Source organism: Etheostoma spectabile, chromosome 9, assembly GCF_008692095.1.
Source record: "Etheostoma spectabile isolate EspeVRDwgs_2016 chromosome 9, UIUC_Espe_1.0, whole genome shotgun sequence".
NCBI classification, from domain to species: Eukaryota; Metazoa; Chordata; class Actinopteri; order Perciformes; family Percidae; genus Etheostoma; species Etheostoma spectabile.
Window position 1 is genome coordinate 9,945,260 of NC_045741.1, and position 12,500 is coordinate 9,957,759.

Here is a 12,500-nt window from a genome sequence, read left to right on the forward strand (position 1 = left end):
TATCTATCTATCTATCTATCTATCTATCTATCTATCTATCTTTGATGATAAAAGCAAATGAGTGCATTTACCAGTAAAGTTTAACTATTCCTCTAACAAAAACAAATTGCAGATTTTAGCTTTAAAGTGCCAAAAGTAAATGCACTAATGCCTTGCTACATTATTGATGTTAATGATGAAGCAGAAGAAGCTGGAGAAGTCTAACTACTTCATCCAGTATACTGCTGGATGGTTTAATCTACATTCTATGCTACACGTTTCCTATGTTTGGTGTATGTAAAATCTTTGTCTTTGTTAACTGGTACCTATATGGGCATCAGGGAAAGGTAGTACAGTGAAAAGTACAATATATTTTTTTTCTGAAATGTAGCCAAGTTTAAAGCAAAAGGTGGAACTACTTTGGTTAAATACCAGTATTCAAAACTATACTCAAGTAAAGTCCTTGAAAACTTAATTTCCGATTTTATTTTTTGAACTCTGTAGTCAGTCAGTCGTTGTGAAGACTACAAGTCACATAGTGTTGATGGCTGGCTGGAATACCAACCACCTCATCCCACAGGAGCAAGTAACACAGCCCAACATACACAATCCTGCAACTGTAAGTACATGTCAATCACAGAGTTAAAGCAGAGCTCAATGAATCTCACACAGACACATATCAGGACTAATTAAAGGTTAATTCTCATTGGCTTGATTCAACACCACTACGGGGTTCAGATCTGACACTGTCTGAAACAGCCTGCTGCATGTGTGCGTTTATCTGCACAAAACATCAACACTACACACACACACACAGATGCACACAAATGTATGTCTGCTTCTGTCACCATCTCATGGATGGCTTGCTTTTTAAAGATGTGTTCCCATAACCGAAAGGTCAGAGTTTAAATCTGAGCAGCAGCCGTTCAACCTGTCATAGGGTTTCTGAGAAGGACAGATGTTTGATATGAGCCTCACGCGGTTTTATCTTAAGTTCCAAATTTAAAAAATCATACCTGTCATTTATTATATCATTGTGGTTTGACTGAGAAAAATGAACTTCTTGAAATATTAAAGCTGTGACCTTAACTTAAACAAGCAATCTCAAACTTACTTTAAAACAAGTAAACAAGAAAAAAAAAACTTGATGAAAGATCTTGATGTTATCTTTCATAATCCATGTAATTATTTCCTTCTGGGGTTTCCACAGTTAGCACCACCAATTCCAGCAACCACGGTTACACCCAGAGTCTTGGGAAGGCAACGTATTGCTCAAAAGGTCCCTAAGCAAATCTAACTCACTTGCAAGCAATAAACAATTTAACTAAAGGGAGAGAGAGTGACAGCTGTGAGACGAAGAGAAGGCACGGGAGTGCGGAGAATATACAGCAGCCACAGAAAGAGAAAAAAATAACAATTTCTATTTTTAACTTGTTTAGATTATGAAAAGTCAAAAAATTGAGACAAACAAAAATGCATCCAGGGGAGATGACCATCACCAACTACACACACACACACATTCCTACACACACCTACTGTATATGGATGCACACTCACATAAACACAGACTTTTTTATTCCTACCTGTCAGTGTGACCTCTTCTTCTTTCCCACGATCTTTGCTCCTACTTATCTTTTAGTTTTATATAATTCTATCAAAAAGTATTCCCGTTCATAGTTTGGTTAGAATGAGTGAGTTGCTGACTAGCTGACCGGCTGGAAGACTATACACTCACGCTCCTTCAGACAGGCAACAACAAGTAGCGCTACACACAATCAGAAGCCCTGCCCTCCTCTTTCTCTCTCTGGGGAGTGATTTGCGAGCACCCAGCCCCTCCTCTTGCTCCACTGTGTTTGGGAGGAGTTTTCTTTCTTTCTTTTTTAGCTGAGTTGTCTCTTGCACCCCCCCTACCCCCTTTAACTCCTAAACAAAACTGCCCTCTTCTCCCCCTCTTCTCCTCAACTTCCTCCTCCTCCTCCTCCTCCTTCTCCTCCTCCTCCTCCTCCTCCTCCTCCGTGTTCCTTGCACAGCCTCATATTTCATGCTCCAAGACTTTTTGTTTGGGACCTCTTACACCAACACCACCAACTGGTCGTGCACTTAGAAAAGATTTAGATGTGACCTAATGTTGCTATTTGCAGAGAGGGGATGAAAAGAATAAACGTGATCTTTGCAGGGTTGCGACATGACTTGTGTTTAACTACTTGACTCAGTGTTGGCTGACACATAAATCTGCTCAGCCTCACAGTTTAAAATTGACTTGAATGTTCTTATAACACAGCTTTCAGATGTAGAGTGAATGCTGGCAAAAACCACTATATTTCATCTTTAGACCAACTTTTGTCATTACATCAGGTATGAGGTCATGTTGAGTGTTCGTGTGTGTGTTTTTTGTGTGTGAGTGCTGACTGGCCCTCAGGACAACACTCTCTCCTGCCTTTGTCCTCCTGTTCCTCTGTATTGTCTAGAGTTGATAACACCCAGACACGTGCATGTGTGTGTGCGGGTTTCCTTACAGACAATATAAGAAGGCCATCCTGTCGCTATGGAAGCCGAGACGATCAGATGGCCCGCATTGGATGGAGGGACACACACACACACACACACACACACACACACACACACACACACACACACACACACTTAGGTCTTTTGAACTTGAGCTATTCACACTACATTTGTTAAGATTGAGAAAGCAGCTTAAGTGCATGAGGGCCAAAACTGTCCCCATGGTGGTAAAGAAAGATTTGGATTTTTTAAAACCTTGTTTATTATTTTTTAGTTTGAGATGGATAGATAAAATCGCCCACTTCATTGTCTGAAATTTTGCACCACAGCAACATCAGAACAGAATTCAATCGAGACAGGTAACACATTAACAATAACAACACCAAAAACATCTATTAAATGTTAAAAATCTATTAGATTTTGCATTGTGACTTTCTGGTTCAACTCGCAGCAGTTGTGAATGTCCATTCAGTTTTGCAATCCCATGAATTTTAAGTACAGTTATTTCAGGTATGCCTACTTTTTAATTTAATTTCCAAATGCCTTCTGGAAAGACCACTTCTAGTATTAGTGAAGCAGAGTTATGGAATCTCTAGCAACATGATCTAAAACGGAAAACTTTAAATCACTTGGACACTGTATGAAACTGTATGATGAAATAATATGGTTCAGTAATATGGTTAAACATTAGGTTTGGATACAATCTGTGTACTTGTCAGACCACTCCTTCTTCCTGCCTTACTGTCACAGATCACATCAGTAACCTTGGCAAGTCATATGTAATCATAAGCCACGGAATTTATCAACATAACTATGAAAATTAAACACATGGTGTTAAAATATATTTTTTTAATCAAATGTCATTGTTTTATGCCAGTGGGGGTCAAGACACCCGTAAGTTTCATGAAAGAATCCAAGATGGCGTAAGAAATTATAAAAACAAAATTCTGCCAGACAAATTATGTTTATTTTGTAAATCTTTTTTTGTGTAAAATACAATACAGCACAGTTCTCTTCCCACAACTTAAACATATTGGATACTGAGAAGGGAAAAATCACGCTCTTAACCAAACAGTCATAGGCAAGGCAAGGCAAGGCAGCTTTATCTGTAGAGCACATTTCAGCAACAGGGCAATTCAAAGTGCTTTACACAAAATCAGTTAAACAGATAAAACACAAGTAAAAACAGATAAAAATCATAAGCATTAAAAACCGGTAAAACACATGAATAGACAGTTAAAAACAAATAGAAACATAAAACACAAGAATAAAAGTTACAGTGCAGCATAAGAAATTTAAAGAAATGAGCAGTCATTTAAAGAAAGGCAGCATCAAAAAGAAAGGTCTTCAGCCTTGATTTAAAAGAACTGAGAGTAGCAGCGGATCTGCAGGTTTCTGGGAGTTTATTCCAGATATGAGGAGCATAGAAACTGAAAGCTGCTTCACCCTGTTTAGTTCTGACTCTGGGGACAGAAAGTAGACCTGTCCCAGATGACCTGAGAGGTCTGGGGGGGTCATAGTGTAGTAGCAGATCAGAAATATATTTTGGACCTAAACCGTTAAGTGATTTATAAACTAGCAAGAGTACTTTGAAATCAATTCTTTGAGACACAGGAAGCCAGTGTAAAGACTTCAGAACTGGAGTGATGTGATCCAGTCTCTTGGTCTTAGTGAGGACTCGAGCAGCAGCGTTCTGAATCAGCTGCAGCTGTCTGATAGATTTTTTAGGGAGACCTGTAAAGACCCCGTTACAGTAGTCAAGTCTACTGAAGATAGACAACAAAGCTTGGGAAGCACTGTTTAAAGCTCTACTTTAATAGTCACATTTAAGAATTTATTTCCCCCTTTTCACCACATACAGTAAAGAAGAGGTCCACAAACTAAAACTCGTCACTAAAAAAAGGCAGAGACACTACTAACTCTAAAGGTCATACTAGGGCTGCAACTAGCGATTATTTTCATTGTCGAGTAATCTGTGGATTATTTTCTTGATTTTTTGTTTGATCTATAAAAATGTCTAAACATGGTGAAAAATGTGTGTTTCCCAAAGCTTAAATGACGTCCTCAAATGTCTTGTTTTGTCCAAAACTCAAAGATATTCAGTTTACTGTCACAGAGGAGAGAGGAAACTAGAAAATATTCACATTTAAGAAGCTGGGATCTGAGAGTGAGAACTTTTTATAAAAAAATGACTCAAACCGATGAATCGATTACCAAAATAGTTAGCGATTAATTTCATTGTCAACTAATTTATTCATCGTTGCACCTCTAGGTCATACTACTAACAAACTAAAAAACATGTGGTCAATTAAATCCATGCAATATGAAAAGGTCCTGAGGCATTAGGTAACGGTGAATGGTGGTAATCGTTAAACACATACGTTTTTAGTCTGTTCACAACACTGTGAGCAGGGAACACAGCCTGATTGTCAAAGCCAAGCTCAGAAGTTGCTCCTGGACTCCAGTAGAGGTGGAGGGACTGTTGGAAGTAAAAAGATCCAGCTTAAGCTGAATTTCATTTCTCTACTTTTTTTCTTTGCAGTGCTATTTCACACAGGCTTGGGATAATTCTCAGCATGTTTGTGTGTGTGAGGGTGTTATTTTCAGGAAGGTGTACAGTGAGTTGGGGGGAGGGGGGTAACCTGTAATCATCTCCTGAATCACCTAAACTTCCCAAACAATGAGGGTGTGAGGGGGGGTGTCGTTAGGCTCAGCCAAGCAGAACTGTAATCCTTAACTGATACTGTATGAGTCTTTGTGATAAAATATCCTATCAGAAAGCAGAAAGGAGTTTAGTGATAGGTGATAGGTGCATACACAAACAGACATACACAAAACAGACATATTACATCTTAACAGCAAATAAACAATAAATACAAAAACAGAAACAAATATGTACAAAATAGCTGTTTAGTATAAGAGAAAGAAGTCCATTTTTTTGCCAAAGAACTAACAGTTATCAAAAGCAAGCACAGATGCACATCCTTATATTTGGTCTGATTAAAGTAGCTTTACACCATAGAGTGAGTTTGAACAAGACATATTTTTCTCACAGTGGGATACCTAATTCTTCTGGTTATCTTAAAGCAGCTTCAGCTGCTATGAAAATGTGGAGGATTTTTTAGCATTTGTTCAGTCCTCTGTCCAGGTGATCCTTTGTTAGAATCATACATTAGCTATTAGATACCCAAGTGATAAAACATGAGAAGGCAGAGAAGAAGGCCCTAATGCAATGCACAGTAGCATTTCCTCCACTGGCACTTACAGCAGTATTTTTAGACGCTTTGAGCTGCGTACAGACTTAATTGTACTGCTCAGGAAGCCAGCAACATCAAGGCTTAATCTCCCCCTTTAGAAAAGTCTACAGATCAAAAATATTTACTATACTGCAAATGTTAAATGAGTTTGGAGAATGCCACCATTACAGTCATTTCCTGCACTTCCTGTTAATATGAGTCCTCAGGCCAAGCCCTGCTTTGGCACATTGGCACTAAGGCAGCACATCATGTTGGCACAACGCCTCGCTGAGTCATTCCTTTCCAAACTATGACCACCAACCCACCTCAGGGCACCAGTGTTTCTCAAACCTTTCGACAAGTAGGAGTAGCTTCCCCACCCACCTGCACATTTTGGATTTAAGCAATACTAATTTACGTGGTATTGGCAAACATTTGTTTTGTCTTTCGTTTTGGTTCCTTTCGGTGTAGAGATTTGTGGTATTCCTGGAACTCCTCACTAGGAAGATATGAATTGTGCAAGGAACATTTTCTTCCTGATTTCATCCTCTCCTCCTCCTTTCTCCCTCTTCTCTCCCCCCTCATTCCATCCACTCCTTGTCTCCCTCTTCCCTCCCCTCTGTTCCTCTCCTCCACTCACTTTATAGATCTGTATATACAAATACTTGTGTTTCCGTGTGTGTTTCTGATCACCAAAGTGTGAAGTGTAAACAGTTCAGGCTTGCAGCCACTCCTCATTCCTCCAGTTGAAGCCTCTGGGCCTTACGATAAAAAAGTGATTGGTCCAAATTTGTTTGTTCAGGTGGAAATCTACACGTTTTTCTCATGATTTATGGAAGCTTCTACGTAATGCAAATCTGTAAATGTTGCAACATGCAGCGGCCTAAAGCGATTGTAAAGAAGTACTATAAAAGCTGGGTAGTTCTCTTCTAGTAATTCAATCACTTTAATGTCTTTATAAGGGATCATGTACAAAATTACACGTACATGATCCAATTTTTGTATTTATGATGTGTACAACAATAACTGACACCAGATCAGACTTTCTTGCTTGTACAAAACCAGAGAAAGGACAGAGTTGGTAATTTCTTCAAAAGCCTACACTAACCTATATATTTAATTGTATCTGACAAAACCTATAATGGCTCTAAGAATGATGACTGCTGTCTTTGGAGGCAATGGCAAAGGTAGCGTGATGTTGCAATAGCGTCTACGATACAGAATGTTGCTACATTATTGCCCACATTATTGAACCGTCAAAATAAAAAAATAAATGTAGGAAAACTCGGAGGATCTTTAGTGGGAAGTTTGGGATTTTGGGTAAGCCACAACACATTTGTTTTTATATGTTTCTGATTGTCTGCATATAAACTCAGTTATAGTTACTCGGTTATTAGCTACAGCTAAAACTGTTGCAGTCTAACTCTAACCACGTTTATATCAAAGAGTTAAGGCTTGATAACAGAAACTCTCTGTATAATAACGTACAGTTCATCAGCACAACAATCTGCATCTAAACCGTTTTACCTTCATGAAATTAGGATTTATTGAGAGCTAGGCGTACCTAATAAACTGGCAACTGAGCGAAGATGTTGTGATGTGTTCCCCAACAACACCAAGACACCTCTCATTACATAAAATACCTGTGCGTGAAGCCATAACCATTAAATAAATGTTACAAAATTAAAAACCAGGGTTGGAGACATAGCACAAAAATACAGTGAAAGGCAGTCAGTTGCAAATAGCCACATCTTTAGCTACATTCCTCAAGACTTTGTAAAAGAGAAAATAGCCTCCACAATGTCCCAACTTAATATTTTTCTCAAGTTTTTTGGATGTTCCTATCTTGGACCAGCCTAATTCTGGGAACTGGATCTTCCCTGTTTTGCCAAACGCGAGATTATAGCTGTTGTTACTGACACACGCAGACAGACAGAGGAACATGTTTATAGTACACTTAGTATTAACTTGAGGTCATGTTGATAAGTTTATCACCTTCACATGAAAGATTATCCTGGTTCTGTCTGTACTCGTTGGTAGGATGTAACATAAATTATCTAATATTTAAAGGCTGTTGACTTAAAAAAAAACGACCTTAGCATACTCAATTAGAGGGGAACTTTAAATCTGTTTTTATGGATATTGTCAGTGTTACATGAAATGTGACCCACTAGCATGGACCTGCTGCAGCTCATTTTTCAGTTGTTGAGCACAGTGAAGGGAAAACGCTGACAGCGCAAGCTTGTATTTGATGTAATTTGATGTTTGCCCTCGCTTTACATACAGTAGAAGCAGAATACGTTGTTCACAATGTCTCAAATCTCTACCCTCTAAGAAAAATACAGCTTACTCCTCTAAGCTGTAAATCACACTGCATTTTGTGCTACTGATGAAGGAATTGTGTGTGTTATTTTTATATTCCCTAGAAACTGATATAGATCTTAGAACATATTCAGTTGTCGTAACATCTATTTATCATAAAAATACAGTTCAGCCTAAAGATCTTCTGAAGAATGTGGTCTGTATTGACCTCGGAGGTTGTGAAAAACTACAGACAACAAAATAACAAAACAGCTGGCAAAGACTGAAGACATGAGACTGATTTGAACTATGGCATCTTTAACATCATGGTGTTATAAGTCTTGGTGGCTGGAGAGTACTTTAGCTTTTATAACAACTGACAAACCAAATAGCAGAACACAGAAGAACTAAACAGAAAACAACAATAGTAGCAGGTCTAAATCTTGAATCTGAACATGCCCAAAGTATGTTGGGTGAAATGAGTGAATAAATCTCTGCCCTCCGTCAGCCATTCTGTAGTGATTAAAACACTGAACCTCCAGCTCACTGGCAGTTCAAGTCAGTTGAAAGCTACTGTATGAATGTGTGTAATTGTCAGTGTGAATGCTCTATCTTTGGTTCACAAACTAACTTAACTCCCAACTGACTGCTGTAAGTATTCTGTGACTATGGCAACATCACTGTCCAACAGCAAAAACACAAACAAGCAAACAAAGTGTCTGCATGAACACCTGCTCTCTCTCTCTCTCTCTCTCTCACACACACACACAAACACACACACACACACGCACACGCAAGCACGCATGCACACGCTAAACTTGTGTCAACCCATGTTTAGCATGGCATAGCATAGCAGTGTGTTGTCTGTGTGTGTTCTGATATTCACATTACTCACTTCCTCAGCTCATACAGTCCAGCAAGGGAGAAAACAGATCTGACCCTTGGGCAAAACAGCTGGTATACCTCAGTCAGTGTAACAAGTGTACAAGTGTACAAGGGAAGTATCCAGGAGGAGCTCTGCATTTAAAATGACATGCTAAATACTGTAGTTCTGTGAATTAATACAAATCGCAAGTCGCTGGAAGATGTTCAAGATGCAATCCTTAAAATGTGGTAATTATGTCACTAAGGTCGTGGTTGCAGCTGCTGCCGTGGTCCTGCTCGACGCCATGCTACGCCCTGCACTGCTACAACTATTATTTCTAGGCATAGTTCTATTATCTTTATCGTTACCATAAATGCCACTTTTGATCATACCAACTGCTATAATTATTATGAATCATATTTCTGTTTATTAGTGTGTCTCTGTGTCCCGCCATTCCATTTAAAAGCATCCCTTACATGGTGTTTTCAAAGTTTTGTTATTTTCTTTTCCAATATTTTCCACATGAAATTAATAATTAGAATGCAGCTATGATTTCACTTAATCTTTTAAACATGAGCATCCACAGACAACAGAGTCAGCACTACAGCAACAACTGTAACTAAACAAACTGTAACCTCAAACTGAAAAGGCCTGAAATATGTGAGAAATGAGTGTGCGCGTGGGTGTTTTACTGATGCCTCGTACAGTACTTCACCCTCTAATTGTTCTAAATGGAGCATCTCTACTTCTCTGCTGCATTTTAAGTCATGCCAACAAGGAAAGTACCTGGCACATGCACGCGTACACAGATTCTTATTCTTGCCACGTAATCATCTACTGTAGCCAAAAAACAGTAATATGATGAAATGAATATGTGCCTGGACGCAGTGTGTGAGTGTGCATGTGTTTTATCCTGAAGGTGCTCTCACTGGAATGCTCTTATCTGGGTCAAATGTTGAGTTGGCATTTTCGGAGGATGCTGCGTGTGCGCGCGTGCGTGAGTGAGTGCGTGTGTCTGAAGGATACCATTAGCTGAACAAATCTGGCCTTTGTGGTAATGATAGGGGTGGCAGGCTGCCAGGCAGACAGATAATACCACAGTAGTTGGGGACTGAGTGATTTCAACTAGAGGCTGTTTCACCTCAGCAGCAGTCCTCAACCAACAGGTTAGGGCTTCGCTAGCGGCCACAGAGATCTCAGGAATGTGACAATGTAATATAAAGGGCAAATCTGTGAAGTCCTTATCTCTTCTATTTCTATTTTCTTTGGCAGGCACACTTTCTGTACTTGTCCCTCACAGTCACTGTGCTACCTGATTAATATTTTTCTGTTGATCAAGCGTTAGTTTACTCAATACTCATTTCATCATTAAAGATTTTACATTCATGGTTGTCAGAGGTTGAATCCCAATGACTTGATGACCGCCTGGCTTTTCACTTAGCACCACCTGCAGGCCAAACATTTCACTTTCCACGTGCTTACTGTATGCATTTTGAAATAAAAGTTTAATTTTATTTTTAATGTCTTTTTGTAACTCTAGACACTTGGACATTGACCCTCCATAGAGATGCCACACAAGGAAAGCGATAAATTAGTAGAGGCAAGCTGAACCTTTATGCTATGGTCACAAACTCAGACTTTGAAGATTAAAAAAGAAAATCATAGCTATAGAAAATTATTTTTAAAATTTGCTAGATAAAATATCATGCATATGAAGTGTGTGAGGCAACAGAAGACCATGAACCTTTTCTCATATGACCATATTTCTTATTATTACTTCATACAGAGCCATTTAATTAATATATCCTGCAATTTTGACTTGTTTGACTGACAATATATCACATCAAAAATGTTCTTGGCTTCTGTGCTGCTTTATTAAATTGTGTTCTTGAGACTGGCAGCTTTGTGAAACTGGTTTATATTTTAGGCGGGTTTAAGGTGTCCACAATGCTATTTTCCAATAAACTGTAGCTGTAATATTTCACGGGACCAGCGTGAGTGCAGATTTCATGTTGCGGCTTTGGTCGCTGTTTGTCACTTTGCCTAACATTGAGTGACGAGTAGTACTCGCCCTTCTGTTAATTTGGTTGCCTTGACTTGGCGAGTGATGACATCCTGTCACTGTTCAAGTTGCTTACCCTAAACCCTAAAGGGGAGAGAGAGCGGATGACAGTTTGCTTGAGTTCAGTAGAGCAGACGGCTCTGCAGATTCATGTAATTACGACTTTATGACTTTTCATAAACAGCTGAAGGAGAGGCGGTGCGCGGTTTGTGCCTCTGCCTCTATTTCTGATACCATGGTGGCAGAAATTTCACCGTGGCTAGCCGCCACGGTAAATTCAACATATAGGAAACACTGGACCTATAGAGGAACAGACGGGCAACAAAATTCATTCAAAACTTAATTTCTGTCAAACACAGCACTGAAAATTAAACTTTTTCTTATACTCACTGCAGCTTGAGGTCGGTTTTTGTTTTTTAAGACACTCCATTCCAGATGGCTGGGTTTACTATGAGATACAAGTCCCTGCTTCCTTTAACAACTTCAACATTTCTATTTAGCCAAGAGAACTTGTCCACACTGCAGATTGAAGCAAATGTGATGCATTGTTTTGGTTGCAAACTGAATTTTTTGCCTGTGCAATCACGTCACTTTAGATTTTTAGATTTTGTTCCTTTTTGAATTTATGCCTTTAATGTGAGGTAAAAATAGTTGCAGAGGTCAACAAGTAAAACGTCCCTGTGTTATATATGAGCTTCAGAAGATTCCCTGAAGTAATTTATTCCCTTGGTATAAACTAGACTTATGCAAGCCTCAGTCACCAAGACAACAGTTAGATTTCACAGTATAATGCATGGGAAACTGGGAAAACAAAGCAGGGAGTCTCTCACACACACACACACACACACACTTCTAGAAGTGATTAAACTCAGCAGGACTGCAGGCCTCAGCACTCTTCTCCTTATTTACTGATAGCTTTGGAAAGGTTTACGTTAGTGTGTGTATGTATGTGTGTGTGTGTATGTGTGACAAAGTATTGTTCTCCCCTAGACAACTCCCTCCCCACCCCCGGACCCCCCAGGCATAAGCATGTCTTTACATGACACTATGCTATCCGTCTCTGTCTTTCCGTCTACTCTCTAAGTACAGAGGGAGAAAGACAGAGATGGAGACTCAAACATAGAGCCAGCCATCAACAACTTGATGGATCCAATAAGGAACGATAATGTTTGGTCACCTCTGTGTGTGTGTGTGTGTGTGTGTGTGTGTGTGTATATGTGTGTGTGAGACTGTCTGTATGCGAGTACCTCTCCTCCTCTCTCGCTCCTGGAGGAGGCGTAGAGAAGTGAGAAGGTGCAGACGGTGGAGGTGATTGTGGACTCCGAGCTCTAAGAGGTCATACTCTGAGAGGTGGAGCAGGTCCTGGAAAACATAAAAACAGAAACATAAGGTGAAGTGATGGTGCTCTAGATGATAGCCTCTGAAGTTATGGGATAGTTTAGATATTAACACTGACAGTAATGTTAAAGTATTGATCTATGTGATCTATCATCAGCACCCCAGTGTGCAGCTTTCTACAGCTTTCAGACACAGACACATTTGTTGGAAG

General features: G+C 39.4%; 1 protein-coding gene across 1 annotated transcript in view; it reads right to left on the reverse strand.

Annotated features, from left to right (window-relative positions):
• bcar3 (BCAR3 adaptor protein, NSP family member) overlaps positions 1 to 12,500 on the reverse strand; it is a 70,382-nt gene that overhangs the window by 44,249 nt on the left and 13,633 nt on the right. Inside the window, 1 exon segment of the mRNA XM_032527018.1 lies at positions 12,199 to 12,313. Coding sequence (XP_032382909.1) covers positions 12,199 to 12,313 — 115 coding nt within the window.